This window comes from Pinus tabuliformis, chromosome 9, assembly GCF_031772625.1.
Source record: "Pinus tabuliformis cultivar Carrire ecotype Pingquan chromosome 9, CPIR1, whole genome shotgun sequence".
In the NCBI taxonomy this organism is placed as follows: domain Eukaryota; kingdom Viridiplantae; phylum Streptophyta; class Pinopsida; order Pinales; family Pinaceae; genus Pinus; species Pinus tabuliformis.
Genome location: NC_142307.1, coordinates 966,443,063 through 966,460,383, shown reverse-complemented (window position 1 = coordinate 966,460,383; position 17,321 = coordinate 966,443,063). Strand labels below are relative to the sequence as shown.

Sequence of the window (17,321 nt, the reverse complement as noted above, 5' to 3'; positions counted from 1 at the left end):
ATGGGAGTCATGTTCAATCTATCATCTCATTAGAAAAGAAGAAATTGTAGTAGATTTTGAGGCCTTGTTTGACAGATGATAATTCTACCAAAATATTGTAAAAGTGATGAAGAAACCCTACTCGATTTATAGGCACATAGCTTCATAATGGTCTAGCATGAATGCATCAATTTCTTATTCTTTAGGCTAAGATGTTTATAATTTAGATCTCCACAAGATCCATAGAAACATGAAACTAAAGGAAATTACTCGTAAGGACCACCAAGTATGTGATTTTTATTGAGGATATTGATTGTTCACTTTATTAAACCATGAAAAAATGCTTAAAGAATATGTTCCTAGAGCATAATCCCTAATGCATAAGTTTTTTGATAATATAAATCATATTACCTTCTCCCTAGCTTTCTTAAGAATCATACACAACTTCAAAAATGTTGTTCCAAGCATTAATGCTGCAAAGAATACATTTGAGTGAACTTGTGCTAGGGATGAGGCAAGGGGAAAGAGGGCAATGGGGCATTCTCAAAATATTTTGTAATGTATTTTTACACCAATGTTAATGTTTCTAGAAATAAATTAAAAAACAACAGCTCTTTAGTGTTTTCCTTTCGCTTGAGAGGTGGAGCTGTAGGTCAATCCTCTTCGGCTCCTCCATACTCCTACAAAGCTGCAGTCCGCTCTGAGATAGCCGCATCCCCTGAACCTCCCAAACCCAAGCCTTTTTTGGTTGATAAATTGGAGGAGGTTCCCTCTGTTGAGATCTCCTACTCTGACCTTGCAGACGACACCCAAAAATTCGCTGAAAGGGCCATCATCTGCAGATTCAATGGGCTCTGGCCACGCTCAAAGGATCTTTATGACTGGATCAATGACAACTGGAGCCAATGTTGCAAGGTTTATTTCTGTGCAAAGGGATATTTCATAGTGTTGTTCGATAATCCCGAGCACTACGAAAATGCCTTAGAAGAAGGCCCTTGGTTCATGGGTTCAACAGGCCTCTTCTTAACTCCATGGTTCCCAGACTTTGACCCAGCTTCTGCAGTCATCACTAAGGCCCCTGTCTGGATCAGACTTCCAAATCTCCCAATACACCTATGGCGCACAGAAGTATACAGGCAAATAGGCAACACCTTGGGTTGCTTTTTAATGGGAGATTACGAGAGGGAACAGCAAGGTCTCTATACATATGCTAGAATATGTGTGGAGCTAGATTTAAGCAAGGGACTGCCAGAGCAAATCAATCTCAAGATCAATGACACTGTTTGGACCCAGACTCTAGATTACGAAAACACTGCCTTCCGATGCCGCCATTGTCACCTAACAGGGCACCTGCAGAACTCCTGCCCATCGCTGACAGCAAGAACGAAAAAGGGCATCTTCGCAAAAACCAAACCCAAGCGTTGGGCTCCCTGTCCTCCGCCGCCAACAGGGAGCTCTAGCTCCCCAAGTTCGGAGGATGAGGAAAGCGATTCAGAACCGGACCAGGCGCCTCAGCCGATGGATCCGCCCACGGATACTAAGGGGCACACCCATGTCACAGCAATCTCCCAGAAACGCGCCCATGAGACTTCCTCCTCTGAATCAGAAAAGGAGTTCCCGAAGATAGAGAATTCCAGTCTTCAAGTTGTTTTAGCTCATTCTCCCCATGATGGCTGGACAAAAGTCAACAAAAAGAAAGGGAAAAAACACTGTGTTGTAGTTTCTGCCCCTGTGGGGTAAAAGTCAGTTAGTCAGTCTTTGCTCTCAAGTTATTTGATGTAGCTCTGAGATTGAATCTTTCCTCCGGGACCGAGGTTGATGGATCCATCATTTCCGGTCTGCCGGTCTCTTGCTTCTCTTGATTGTACTATATTTTACTTAATAGAATTAGTCTTTATCGAGAAAAAAAAAATGTTTCTAGAAATAAAAAGAAGAAATTGAAATAATATTATAGATAAACATGCATATAATTAGGAGCTCTGCCTATCCTCTATAACCATAATATCAGCTGCACAGTAACACATCAAATTGTAAAATTTGTAACAACGACGGAAATGAAATGGAAAAAAAAGACTTAAAGATGCAATGATATGGGATATGAATGATCAAGAAGGGTGACAGATTGTATAAATGACCTACAAAGAAGATTAGCTCATAAAACTACCTAATTAACCATGCACAAAGCTACTAAACTATAATTTCTAGAGATGCTGATTCAAAATATAAACAAGGAAAATGTAAAGAATTAAAATAATATCAAAAAATTACACGAGGGATTTGAAGTGCATGGGGTGGGCCCAACCCAAGAATGCTCGAAGTCCCTTAAGAACAATCAAGCTATGGACTAAAATGAGGAAATATTTCCATTAAATGAAAATCTACCTTACATCAGAAATTACAATGCTACAAAATTTGCTCATAAATACTTAAAATCTTAATCTATTCTTTCTCTATTACTACTGCCTCTAGGGCCAATTCAAATCTCTTATTTATACATCAGGTGGGAGAGTAGCATCCTTGAAAGTAGGGTTGCATTTCCCTAAAAAGAAATAAAAAAGAAGGGATATTGTCCTATATCTAACTTGCATCAACAGGAGGAGGCATTAAATGCCATGAGCCAATCAAGTTTGAGTCTTCTTGTTGTAGGGAGCAAGTCCCTAGAATCTTTCGAGTGCTAGATTCCTCAAAATCTCTCAATATATTTATAGATCATGCACAATAAACATGTTAAGGTACATAAAGCATGAAAACCACATCAAGTCCTCTAGGAACTCATTAAGCTAGGAAAATATACTCTTAGGTGCAAAATGTGGGGTCAAACATTGTTTAATGTGCCTAGGAATGGAATGATGGGCCTTATAATTTACCTATTTTGGAGGCCCATCATACCCCCTGTTGGAAATGTTACTCATCCTTAAGAAACTCTTTCTTTTTATCTTCTCTACTCTTGTTCATTTAGCTCTCTGATTTTTTGCTTGATATCCTGGGATGAGCTAGTTGTGGCTTCCCCTACTAGGTAGAATCATACATTCTCCTCTATGTCATTCCATACTTGAGGTTCTTCTTCTTGTATTTGATGCTCCTATATCCCTAGCAGTAGAGGTGGATTAAAAATGATTCCTTTCCATTGAATCCCATGCCTCTAGATGATCCTCTTATACAAAGGATTTCTTGCTAGTGTTGCTTGGAGTCTATCAGGAGAGTGATACTTATCTTCATGTAGTGAGATAGGCCTTGCCATCTTCTCTGGTAGGCTTGTTAAATTTCTTCTCCCAAAAATTTGAAGGTGTCCTCAAAATGGATGATGGTTTCTACTTGATTTTTCTTCCAAATAGTCCTAGCTCAGGGTCTTGTGCAAGAATGGCATGGGATTCAACAAGCACTAAAGGAGATGGGTGTTTTGGTTTGATTCATAATGTCTCCTTCAAATCCCATTTCGAGGTCCCTTTCACTTATTCTTCTCTAATCTCCTCATGTCTTAACCAAGAAGATAATGTTAACAATTTTGCATCCACCAAGTAAGGATTTGAGTCCCATATGGGCATATTGGAGAGGACAAGCTTATGCATATAGAATTCAACCAATTTTTTTTTGTCCTCCATGCTACACTCTAGCTATAAGTCTATGAAGTGTTTGGTCTCTTACAAATGTATGGTGCCTTTTTGAGTTATTTTATTAATCTGGAATCTACACTATTACTCTTTTAGGAACAATAGATATGCCTTGGTAGGATTCCTATAGTTGGCAGCCTCTAAGGAAAGGTGTGCCATGGTTGCTAAGGATGTATCCACTGTTGCAATCTGAACATATTTTTATTTTAACATTCTTGTGCTTATCGCAATTGATTCCTTAGGTATTGATTTTATTTATAAATGTGTTCTTTTCGGTTGGGTTCTTCTATGTTCAAGAAGGCCATTTCCTCCCTCAATTTGTTGACTTCGTCCTCCATGCTAGCAATATTGACCAACCCTTTATCTTGGGAAATTATTTTCCAACTATGGGTTTCTACTTTAGCCATATCCACCTCAATCATTAATTGAGGTACCAGATGTGCAGGAATCACTCTACCTGATGTCCCTGCAACAAGAGGATCATCCCTTAAAGGCCAGGAAAATAAGGAAGGTGGCTTCCTTGGTGCAGACTATTTTGTATATTTTTCTACGTCATGTAGCTCTATATGTTAATCCTATAGCTAGAAAAACTATTCCTGTAGCTGCTTTGTTTCCTTGGGAAGTACTATCATTTTTCCTTGTTACACTTTAGTTTCTGGTTATTGTAGCGATGGCATGCCCTGCACTTCTCCTCCTTGTTGCACTTTCTATTTAGGGATAAGTGTCTCTTCTATTGCAATGGGAGTGGCAGAAGGAGGTTGAGGTTTTCCACTAAATTTGATTCTAGCGCTCTTTCTCCTCGTATAGACAATTTTTTGGACATGATTACTCACCTTGGGCTTGATAGGTATACTAACCTTCCAAGGTGGCTACTACCTCTTTTCCTGCTTCCTCCAAGATGTCTGTATTTTTTTTTTTTTTTAGGGGATGACTACTTCCTCCCTTTCCTACTTTTAGCTATAATCCTTTTAGGCCTATTGAGTTCTGCTTGGGCTTCTAGAAATGTTGTCTATCCATATCCACAAAGTTGGCCCAAGAAATAAAATGTTGTAAGCCTACTAGTGCATCAGTTACAATCAATTTAATTAGGCCATGATGGTCCAAGTATTTGTATTTTCCCTCCTTTACTTTAGTAATTATCTCCTTCAGATATTAAAGGAGGAAAAATGGGATACTCAATTTTTCATAGGTTGGGAGGTGGGCTTGGAATCTTAGTTGATATCACATCCTAAATTTTTAAGAATAGACTATGATAAATCCACCCTTACAAGAGATGTATTTGAGTTTTTGGTAGGCTACCACATCCCAAGGATCATGCAAGCTTTCCCTCCTTCATTTTTATCCTCTTTAGGTTGTTCATCTTGTAGGAAGAAACATTCTTGGTAGCGATAGCATCCTACTTCTTTTCCTTGTTCCAATGATGTCCCTTAGGGAGAGTTCTAATTCTTCTCACTTAGTCCTCATTGAAGTAAATTACTAATCCTTGATTACAATGAAAAACTCATGCCCTTAAGGGTTTTGCAAATTAATGGAAAATTTCATTTCCACTTCATCATTAAACCCCCTGAATCTCTCAAAGAACACTAACCACTAGAAATTCTCAAATATAGTTACAACTCCAGGGTGCTTGTAAATTATGCTTGCGTCAGTGGGCTCTCTCTTGTTAAAACTTCTCTTCATTTTATTCTCACAAAGTTTCCTCAATTAGATTTTGGAAAACAATTTCAAACCACACCTAGAATTTTCCTTCTTATAACTCCTAAAACTTATTTAAACTGAATAGTTTACTCCGCGGTTAGAAAATTTTGGAGAGTAGGTGGTATGACTGTGATACTACAGGAAACAAGGTTTCTTGTTGTACCACCTCTGTGTGCCTCTTACATTGGAAAAAATTTCAAAATATGAACATTATATTGATTCTATACTTTCAACAAATCAAACATAAATTATAAAAAATAAAATGGTGTACCTCTTGTCCTTCCACTCACACTTTGACATAGAAACATTTTTTTATTCTCTTTAGACTATGTGCCCAATTTAACATAGAACATGTTATGTAGACTACATAATTTCTTGGGAAGAAGACTTGGTAAGAAATTTAGGAGTTGTTTTGGGGCACCAAACTTTTTAACACATGTAGAGAGCTTGGTGAGGGAAATCTAGTAGTGTTTATGTGATTCTGTAGTAAACCCTTGTAGACCTATAGATGTTTGTAATAATTTGTGATAACTCTTGTAGCAACCTGTGACAATATTCAAAGCAAATTGTGGTTTCTATCAGCTACATTCACATTTTCAACAAGGTGATTACTGTTGTTTTTCTCTCACAATGATGGTGGACATGAAGAATAATGTAATGACAGGGTGGCATAGATGGGACTTAGTGCACAACACTTATCTATCCCATCTACCACTCCACTCTCTAATGTAATCCTCGATCATACTCCCACCTTGATCATTACATCACAAAAAAAAAATGGCCAGCTTTTCAAATAATTCCGAGAGAATAACCGATTTGTCTTACCTACTTGTCACACATGAGAAGAGATTTTTAGAAAAGTGGGTTTTGACTGTTGGTTAGATTTTGGTTGCTACTCAGTTGGATTTCAATGGATAGTCTGTTTCAACCTTGATTTGCTCAAAACGAAATTTTCACTATGCTTTAAATGAATTCAGAGAGAGAGTTTAAGGATCCATACCTAATTTTTACCTTTTGGATGCTCGATGTTGATGAATTCCATGGAAGTAGGAGTTTTCTAGACATTGATTGTCATGTATATTTCATCATATAGCATTCTATAGGGGATCCTGTAGCTACTCAAGACCTCTTCATCATTATTGGAGAGTATTTATGGAGCTATGGATTTTTTTGGATAATCAAGTCCCCTCAGAGGGATCCTTGTGTGTTGAAAAAGTTGGGTCTACAGTGTATTTGCAACTTGATACAATACTATGTAGTATCTTGTAGCAAGTATAGAGATCATTCAAGATCAGTGAAAATGTCCTCAAGTGATGTATGTGTCTTCATAATTCAAAGGTATGGAGGAAATGTGGTTGGAGAAGGTTTTGATTTTGAATGTGATGAAAAAGTGAAAGAAATGGGGCGGTACAAGGTGGAATAGGGTGAACAAAGTAAGAGGAACACATTAGTGAAGCTTGAACATGGAAAGGGAAATCATTAGGACCTTATTGGTGCTTTTATTTGGAACAAACATTAAAAAAACTTGGATTTGTAGATTTTCTTAAATGCGAGCCCTCCCTATAGAAGTTTTGGACTTTCCTATAACATTTAAGGAGGTTTTTAATCAATAAGCCTATCTCAAGTGCCTCAACAGAGAATTTCACTTGAGATCATTTTTTCTTTTTTTTTTATTAGGATTTGGATGAATAGAGAGATATAGTGCTCTTAATCACATTTATTTTCTTGATTATTGAAACTATAAATCATCCATGGAAAGGGGATTTCTATAAACCTTCATCATGTAACCATTCACTAATAGTGGTATATGCTCCTCATCTATGGTTCTGATTCTAATAGAGCCATTATCATAGAATTTCTCCACTAGGTAAGGTCCCAACCATTTGGTCATGAGTTTTCCTTTGAATATTTTGAACCTATAGTCGTACAAGAGAGATAAATCACCCTCTTGGAAAGCTATAATTATGATGTATTTATCATGCTATATTTTTCTTTATAGTTGGACTACCGTGGCATGCAACAAGTCCTGCATATTGTACTCATCTAAGGAATTTAGATAGTTTATCTTATCAACCCATTCCTTGTTAAAATCCATGTCTAACTGAGATGCCATCCTCAAATTGTTGTATTCAAACTCAATTGGTAACAAATCCTTCTTTCCATAAACAAGATCATAGGGGGTGAAACTAGTGGAGTTGTCCTAGTGTTGTAGGCCCAAGGGGCTTCAACAATTCTCTATTCCTATTATTTATTTCTTCCACTAATTACCTTAATAAGAGTGTTTTCTAATTCTATATTAGTGGCCTCTACCTACCCATTTTCTTGGGAGTAGTAGGAACTGGACTTTCAATGGTGAATGTGATGTTGCTTCATTATCCCCTCAATCAGGTTGGAAGTAAACTAGGTGCCTTGATTTGTCACTAACTCTCTTGGAAAACATGTAAAACTCCCTCCCACCACTTTGGTTTTTCCCAGCTAACGGGAGGTGTTAATTTTAACTAACCCAATCTCCATGGTATCATTATGAAGACGGGGTTACAAAATTCCTTCTTACCCAAAGTGTGCAGAACTCACTTAGGATAACACCATTGCATCCAACTCGTCAAAATATTTTTGGAAATACAAATTTTCACCTTTCTGACTCCAAGGTTGAAATTTTTTCCCATTTAAAATTTGGCCCCTTAATCCTTGCCACATCAGTAAGTCCTTCCACATCACTTCTAGTCCATCGTGGCACCCATTATGGCACCATGCAACTACTCCAAACCTCTAAGATCCTTCTGCTCTAAAACATCCATGACGTGAGAAACTTATTCATGTCAACCAATGAAGCAATCCCCATATAACACTTCTGTCAGTCCATGCCCATATCCTAGTTATACCACACACAAACTTGAAGCTAAATAACAAGTGCTAATGAAAATATTCCTATCCGTGGGTACCAAATTTGACATCACACTTTCTATCTTGGGATGACATGCCATGATCTGTGCCACCAACTAACATCCATGTCATCTAGCTCCATGCCATATGTCCCTTTGTGACCTTCTAACATCATATTGATGTCAAAATGATGTTACCCTTCCACGAGGCATCCTCAAGTGATGTAATGTGCCACTTAAAATCCTGCCACTTGTCATCCAAAAAGACATTTCTACTTGCCATGTCTCATGTTGTTACAGTGCCATGTAAGAAACCTTTCCACATCACATATATATGTCATATGGGACCCCACACAACATCCATGTGGCCTTACTTGACCTACATGGCATATGCCACCTCACCTTAGTTCGTGGGCCCCACAAGGTCCTGAGCCTTCGTGCAGTTCAATGATTTCATGATATAATCCATTTTGTTTCTCCACATTTCCATCCAATGAAATAGTCATATCTTCATCTTCATTTCCCCATAACATAAATATCTCCATCTCCTAAAACATAAATATCCCCACCTCCCACCCATAATGTACTTTCCTTTGTTCCCTGAGACATACATTTCTCTGTCACCAAATTCCAAAGCTTTCCCGTCTTGCGGGGATATGTCTCCATCCATCATAACGTATATTCTTCCATTTATCAACATGAATAATTTCCACATAACACCATGCACCTCCTCTCCATAATTCACTCCTCTATAGAGACTACACATAATAATTGGTGTGACCCACATGGTGCTAATTATCACTAAGCAGGGTCATTAACTATGATATTACCCAAGTGATTAGTATTAAATCTCAAAGGTTAATACTTTCTACACCCTTTGTAAAATTTCCAACTTCTATTACAACTCTAACAATATTTGTTTTCAGATTGATTATAAGTCTTTCTCCCTGCGACAACCAGGCTTGAATCTAGAGCACATATCTACCTATTGATCACTATAAGAATCCACAACATGTCTCCATCTGTTAAGAATTGATAAGTCAAATTCTCTACTAATTCTCAACCTAGCTCATAGGAATCTAGAGCACACTATGTCTCCACCTACTAAACACTATTGGAATCCAGAGCACAACGTGTCTCCTCCTGATAAACACTACCTGAATCCAAAGAACACAGTGTCTCCACCTATGGATAGATTGCTCCACACAGTATTTTCATATAGCTCCAAATAGGCTCCCTCATGCTCGCATCCCAATGAGCATGGGAATATTTCTTCTCCTAGTAGTTACTCACCTACCTAGGCCCAGGTAACCCCCATTTTGAGCAGTCTACCTATCCCAAAGTTTTCTTGTATGGGCCCCCATAAACCAGTCAACTAGCTAGGCCCAAGTAAGCCCCATGCTGGGAAATCTACCTATCCTAAGGCTTTCCTGCATGGGGTAGTCATTAGAGCCTTACGACCAAGCACCCTCTTGGCATGATCTAATGACATGTGCATGTAGTCTTATGGCCAAGTACCTTGTTAAATTTCACACTGCTCTTTTTTGTTTCATTTACTTTTTGTTAGAAATTAACAGAGCAATGAAGTACAGAAAATGTTGTAGAAACACAACTACAAAATGCATAAAATAAGAGAGACACAGATATGTGTGGTTCACCCAATTCAGGCTACGTCCACAGAGAAACAACTAGTCCTTCCTTTTATATTATCCAGCAAAATGAAGAGATACAACCTACAATAGATCTGTTGTAATTTCCTCTTTTCTCTCACACAACCTCTCTCTCTCACACACACACTCGTAATAACATTCACAACCACAATACAATTCTGTCATATAAACTAAGGTTTTCCATCTAGGGAAAAAACCCGTAATTAACATAACTTTTACCGTCAAATCATCTGCCTAATGAACGGTCAAATTTACTACGAAATTACAATATTTTACAAGGAAAATTTTCATCTATTTTTAGCTTTGGGGCATGGAAAATTTTAGGGAATAATATTCGCAGGTAGGCTAATTTTCCATGATTTTTCCACAAAAAAGATTCGCCAATTTCCATTTTTATAAAAAATATTTGCCCAAATTTTACAATATAAAATTATTTTACCTTAAAAATCACCAACATTATATAAAGACCATATAAAATCATTATAATTTTACAAATATATCAATAAACATTTTATAGTTTGCATATTAGGGACTAGTGAGATTCGCCAATGTTTTTAAACTTCAAGATATATTTTCATCCTTAAAATTTCCCTTGCTTTGGGGGCGTTGCCCCTGAACCCCCACCGGGAGGGGGGGCTCATAAAAGAAGTAATCGCCCCCACTTGAACCCCCCTGATGGCGATTAAATGGGTGTCATTTCCGCCCCATTAGGAATAGGGATCCAACTCAATTGAAACAAAAAACCTCTAAACAATCAGGCTCTATACCCAACACTTTTAGCCTATTCAATTCTTCCATTAACAAGCTTTTCAATAACAATTAATATTTCCAATCATCAACAGTAATTGAATATAAAACAATAAATGCAATGACAAAGGATATAATCAAGGCATTAACAAGAGACACCAGATTTGGTCAAAGACCAGGGAAAACCCCACTATGGGGAAAACCTTTTGTAATTCATCTTCTATTAGATTGTCGTAAAATGTTCAATAGAGAGTACAATGAGACAATACAAAATCATCAACAAAATTAACCCAATAACATTTAGAAATATTTTCACAGCATCAATATAGATCAAAGACAAATTTTCTTGTCTGCAGTCAACTATGGCCAAATGTTAAATTTTATCCCTAGATCCCAATCGCACAGAGGAAGTGATATGTGTGTAGTTGAGAGCTTCCAAACACACTGTTGAGCCTGCAATTATAGCAGAAATCTGCTTGAGTCAAGCCTGCAGTCGGAAACGAAAAACCCTAAAATACGTGTGAGCTTCGAACCTTGTAATATCGGACCTGTACGAACAAAATTTATCAACCCAACCTCAGACCTGTGTGAACCAATCAATGAATAATAGAAGAAGAAGATGATTGGTGATGTCCGAATGAGCTTGAGGTCACTTGTATTTATATGCTTCCAAGGGTGTCCATTTTCCTGTTAGGCCCAACCTTATCAAATGTGACATTGTGGGCTTCAATTCAAAAGTACACTTTTTCTTGTCCAAATTGAGTGCTTCAATAGTCAAAATTGGTCCTTGTAAAAAGAGGAATCTAGTCCCATGGTTGGAATTTGTCACTGAGGTTCAAAATTAACATATGCATATGGTGTGATCCACTGTACTACTCATGGAGTCTTATAGCCAATACCAATTATGACTTTCTCCCATGAGATCAATAAAATGTCATAAGCCACAATGCCCTCATGGTAATCTTCTTCCTGATCTCCCAACAACATGATTCCACTTGTGTCGCAACATTTAGTTTTCCATGGGATATAACAAAAAAATTCGAACCAAAAAATTTAATTTCTCAATCCTTGCTTCACCTAGAAGCCTGATCTCATAAACATGAGATATGTAGTCATGATGTTGGGCTCCTTTGGAAGTGTTGGTGTTCTGTCATGGCAGCTTTGATCTCACACACCATTCCAACACTTGGGCAATAACCTAAGCTTGAATTCAACCAACACTTATCAGTGTTTATTTACACACACACACACACAATCTCTTCTATTTGCATAAATTCAAAACAACCTGAAGTGACTTCATAATTGTTACACCCATAGGAATTCTATCACTTTGATTAAAACCCCAATAATTTGAAATCATATTGTAATTGCACTATACATGTGCATCACATTTATCCTAAGAATTTCATAATGCAATTAAACATACATTCCAAGATACTAATAAGTTAGGAACGAGAGATCTATATCTCTAAATTCATTAGCACTTTAATTCTCCATTTCACTCACCAAGATGTGCAAAATTTATTGCAATGTTTCATACTAAAGTCCCCCCTTGATGAACAAGTGGCTCTTCTCAGGAAGAAGTTTGATTCATTTTCAATGGGTAAGAATGAGAGAAAAGAAGTTACATTAATTTGAAATTAATGTTGAAGGAATTGTTACCTTCACTATACCACTTCTTGGTATCCATGCAAAGCATACATTAATTTGAAATTAAACTGAAGGAATTCTTATCCAATTCCTTTCCTTTACCCCTTTTTGCCTTGACTTACTGTTGCCTTATTTTCTTGGTTGTCACTAGCAACATTTTCAACTAAAGCCTTTTGAAGGGTCCATCTAGTTGATGATATTCTTGTTGTTGCAACATTCAATAGTTCCTGAAATGATCTCAACCCCACACATTATTCATAGATTCATCAACTCAACTATTCATAGATTTCAATGAAAACTTCATACAAGAATTTTCATTTCCATTCAATTCTAGCATTTCCTCATCCATGTAAGTATATATTGTCAATTTGCAACATTTATAGTTTCAATTCATGTTCACAACAATATAGGAAGAATGGGGAGAAGTTGAGGGAGCTCGGCAGAAGGACTCAACGGTTAGGGTTCTGACCACAACACCGACGGCGCAGTCTGCACAGTTCAGGATTCCTTCACGGGCCTGACCCAAAACCCTGTTTCGACACAGCGTTGCAGGGTTCTAGCGCAGTACAATGGAATCTCCCCAGGGGGGGCGTCAACACCCTCCCCCAAAGAAAACACCTCACAGCAAGGACCTGAACGGACAATTGTATTTGGGTCTGTTGATGAGGAAGTGATAAACAAAGAGAACCGGCAACAATACGGGCACAAGGAGACGGGCGGTCAGAAGGACAAGACCGGTGTCACACAAGGTAGAAAGGAAAAACCAGAAGAAGTCTCGAAGGTCTCTTCGACTACTTGCAAACCAATAGCTACAGAACGGCCCAGAATAGAGCTGCCGGGACATAAGATTGACAAACGAATTGAATACATGAGGGATCATGCCCTCATAGGGAAATTTATAGGGTTCTGGCCGACAGAAAAAGCCTTATATGGCTGGATTGCAGCGAAGTGGAAACCCAAAGGAGATGTGACTTTGCAGCTAGGGCCAAAAGGTTTCTTTACTGTGATTTTCTTTTGCCTTGAAGACAAATACAGAATTCTGGGAGCAGGGCCTTACTTTTTTAACTCAGCTGGTCTGTATTTGAGGGAATGGATACCAAGATTTAACCCGGACAAGGAAGATCTCACCTGGGCACCAGTCTGGATCAGAATGTATTCACTTCCAGATGAGTATTGGGACGAAGATATTCTCAAAGACATAGGAAATGGATTGGGGGAATACATCAAAGCGGCAGAAGAAACAAAAATGCGTAGATACACTTCCTATGCTCGCATCTGTGTCTTCATGTGCCTAGACAAAGCTTTGCCAGAATCGGTAAGTCTCTCTCACCATGACGAAGAATGGATTCAACCTCTGGGTTATGAACATGTCCCTTTTCGTTGCCGAAAATGCCACGCTCTCGGGCATCTATTCAGGGACTGCCCCCTGAACGCCAAAGCCAATGCTCCTGATCCCTCAGATACCCTGACCCATGATGCCTTCACCAAATCCCCTAGCCGAAAGCGAGTGCACAAAAAACCTTCAAACGGGAATAAGCCCCAGCAAGACAATGCCCATGGCCCTGCTTCAAAGAACAACTTTGAAATTCTTGCTCAGACCTCGGAAGAGAAAGCCCCGATCTCCAAGCCTAGCCCCGCTCCTCCTTCTTCCTCTTCCCAACCCCCTCCTACAGCCTCCCCCTCTAAACTTCAAATCCCCAATGTCATTCTAGCAAACTTCAAGGAAGGTCGAAAAGAGACGACAGGAAAAGACAGTGACATGGACGTTGATGGAAATCTAGATCCCCTCCAAAGCTCGGAGATTAACACTGAAGGAAGCAGCCAAGTGCAACAGATGGATGAAGAACCAGAAAGCATAGATCTGAACGGTCTAGACATTTTGGAAATAGAATTAGCATGCAAAAAGAAGGCTTACGATAGTATCCCAGAGCTTCAGCTCAACAAACTGGAAGTGGTCATCTCAAGGGCCTATCAACAGCAACAGCTAGGTATCCAGCCAAGAAGCCATTGGGATGGAAGCCTTCCCCCAAAAGACACCAAAAAGAGAGGAAGAAGAACAGATCTCCAGCGAACAATCGAGATCGGGAAAATCTTGGTGGACTCAGGTAGGTATTCTAAATTGACGAAGTACTATAAACCCTCTATTAATAGTTGATCCATGAAGCTTATATCATGGAACCTAAGGGGGCTCAACAGCCCAGGAAAACTCAGAATGTTAAAAAACATGATTAAAATGGAAAAGCCGCAACTATGCTTTCTCCAGGAAACCAAGTGTAACAGCTCTACATTAGGCAGCATCCTCTCCAAAGCATGGCCAGGTTGTCAATCGGTGGCGGTGGATGCATCTGGCGCTTCAGGGGGGCTTGCCATTGCATGGAACACACAAGCGTTAACTCTCTCTGATTTTCACGCTTCTCATCACCTCATCCAGGCTGCCTTCCACATTCTAGGCACCAATATTCATGGAAACCTATCAAATGTATATTTCCCGCAAGATACAGGAAATAAAATCGCTCTTCTCAACACCATAGAAGCTCTGAATAACAACAGGAGGTATCCGCTCTGGATTATTGGCGGGGATTTTAACATGATCACCAAGCTGGAGGAAAAGATTGGGGGAAGAAATAGAATGGAACAGGAGAACACCCATTTCAAGGATTTCATTCAGAACACCTCTCTCATAGACTTGCCTTTTTGTAACGGCACTTTTACCTGGAGCAATCGAAGAGCAGACAAACATCAAATTGCCTCCAAACTAGATCGTTTCCTCATATCTGACAATGCGGTTCACCTAGGAGGAGACATTTCAGCTGTTATTCTTCCCCATACAGGTTCGGATCACTGGCCTATTGCCCTCCAATGGCAAAGACCAGGCGACTTTACCAGAAGACCCTTCCGCTTCGAAGAGTTCTAGCTCTCCCACCCATCTTTCAAAGACTTTGTCAAAACAACTTGGACAACCTTCATTCCGCCAGAAGGCTCCAAGATGTACCAGTTCCAACAGAAACTCAGATATTTAAAAAATCATCTAAAGCGTTGGAACAGGGAGACCTTTGGAAACATCTTTAAGGCGCAACATGACTTAAACAAGGAATTGGCGGAACTCCAGCAAAAAATAAGTACAGAGGGTCACTCTGAGGGAACTCTGGAGCAGGAGCAGCGCATCCACAACCAGCTGGAGGAAAGGAGGAAGCAGGAGGAAATATATTGGAAGCAAAAGTCCAGGATCAGATGGCTGAAGGAAGGTGAACGAAACACCAAATTCTTCCACCGAACCACTGTTCAACGAAGAATGCATAACAACATCCCTTTCATTCAAAAACAAGGAGGGGCAAAAGTTGAGAAGCATGAGGAAATTGAGGAGGAGTTCCTTAATCACTTCAAGCATGTTCATCAAGAGCCCGATGAAGACAGGTGACCTGCAATTGAGAGAATTACTAATAATGTGCCAAAGCTAATCACGGAGGAACATAATGAGCTTCTCCTTCGCCCTATTCTGACTCAGGAGGTGGATGTGGCCATGTCCCAGCTTAAGGAAGGAAAAGCCCCTGGCTCGGACGGATTCACCACTACTTTCTTTCACACCTTCTGGGAGCTGATAAAATTGGAGGTTTGGCAAATTGTAGAGGAATCGAGAGCTCTCCATTGGCTGCTTCCCTCTCTCAATTCAACCTTCATTGCCCTTATACCAAAAGAGGAGGATTCAATCACCCCAGACAAATATAGGCCGATTGCTCTTTGCAACGTTATATACAAAGTCATCTCCAAAGTTATCGCCAACAGGTTAAAGCCCCTCTTGCCACTGCTCATCTCTCCGGAACAATCTGGGTACGTGGAAGGGAGACAGATCATGGATGGCATTCTCCTCACGCACGAGATCATACACTCCCTCAAGCAGTCCAAGCAGGCAGGTATGATTCTTAAGCTGGATCTTTCTAAGGCTTTTGATAAACTCAGCTGGACCTACATTCAGCAAATGCTAACTGCCTTTGGATTTTGTTCTATGTGGATCCGCTGGATCATGAGTCTTATTTCATCCTCACACTTCTCCATCCTTGTGAACGGGATCCCTTCCCGCCCATTCAAACCATCCCGTGGAATCAGGCAAGGTGATCCCCTCTCCCCCTTCCTCTTTGTTCTAATGGCTGAAGGTCTGGGTCGTCACATTAAACATGCCCTCCACTCTCAACAGCTCAAAGGACTTTCCGTTCACAACACCCCTGCAACTTCTCATCAGCAGTTTGTTGATGACACCATGCTCTTTGGCTACCCTTCTGTCCAGGAAGCCTCCTGCTTCAAAGCCTTGCTCAATGACTTCTCTGAAGCCTCTGGAACCAGCGTCAATAGCTCCAAATCGCAGATCTTCTTCTTTCACACTCCTCCAGTTGTTAAGACTGCTGTTGCTCGAATCCTAGGATTCCCCATTGCAACTCTCCCCTCTAAATACCTTGGAGCCCCCTTACTGCTTCAGCCATCAAGCACTCCTCATGGCGAACTCTCATTGAGAAGCTTGAATCCCGTCTCAACCTCTGGACGCACAGAAATCTGAATTTGACCAGTCGTGTAGTGCTCATAAAGTCAGTTCTTCAGGCAATGCCGCTCTGTCTGTTCTCTATCCTAGCAGCGCCAAAATGGGTCTTAAAAAGAATCAGGGATCTTCAGCGTGGATTCCTATGGGGCAGCACGGCAACTAATCGCAAATGGGCTCTTGTAAAATGGACCACCGTTTGCATGCCCAAAGATAAAGGGGGCATTGGGCTGAGAGACCCTGCGCACAACAACTCCATCATGAGCGCTAAAATCTGGTGGCAATGGCTCTCTAACCCAGAAAAACCTTGGGCCAAAATTTGGATGGCCAAATATGCCAATCACAGACCTCGGGAGGAGCTCATCAGGTTCACTCCCAATGACAAAGGCTCGCTAATCTGGAATGCGGCCAAACAACACTTCCAGTTAATACAGCAGCATAGTTTTTGGGAAGTGAGAGATGGCAGAACTGCTCGATTCTGGACAGATGCATGGAACCAAATGCCACAGCTCAGTCGCATTCTTCATCCGCCTCCGAACTTCACTGGGGAGGAGTA

The 17,321-nt window shown here is 39.9% G+C and overlaps 1 protein-coding gene across 1 annotated transcript in view; it reads left to right on the top strand.

Moving 5' to 3' along the window:
- The window catches only part of LOC149151944 (uncharacterized), a 30,873-nt gene extending 15,722 nt beyond the window's left edge, over positions 1-15,151 (top strand). Inside the window, exons 3-5 of the mRNA XM_089443323.1 lie at positions 12,790-12,986; positions 13,182-14,342; positions 14,556-15,151. Coding sequence (XP_089299449.1) covers positions 12,790-12,986; positions 13,182-14,342; positions 14,556-15,151 — 1,954 coding nt within the window. The remainder of the gene's footprint in view (positions 1-12,789; positions 12,987-13,181; positions 14,343-14,555) is intronic.
- Positions 15,152-17,321: the final 2,170 nt, after the last annotated feature.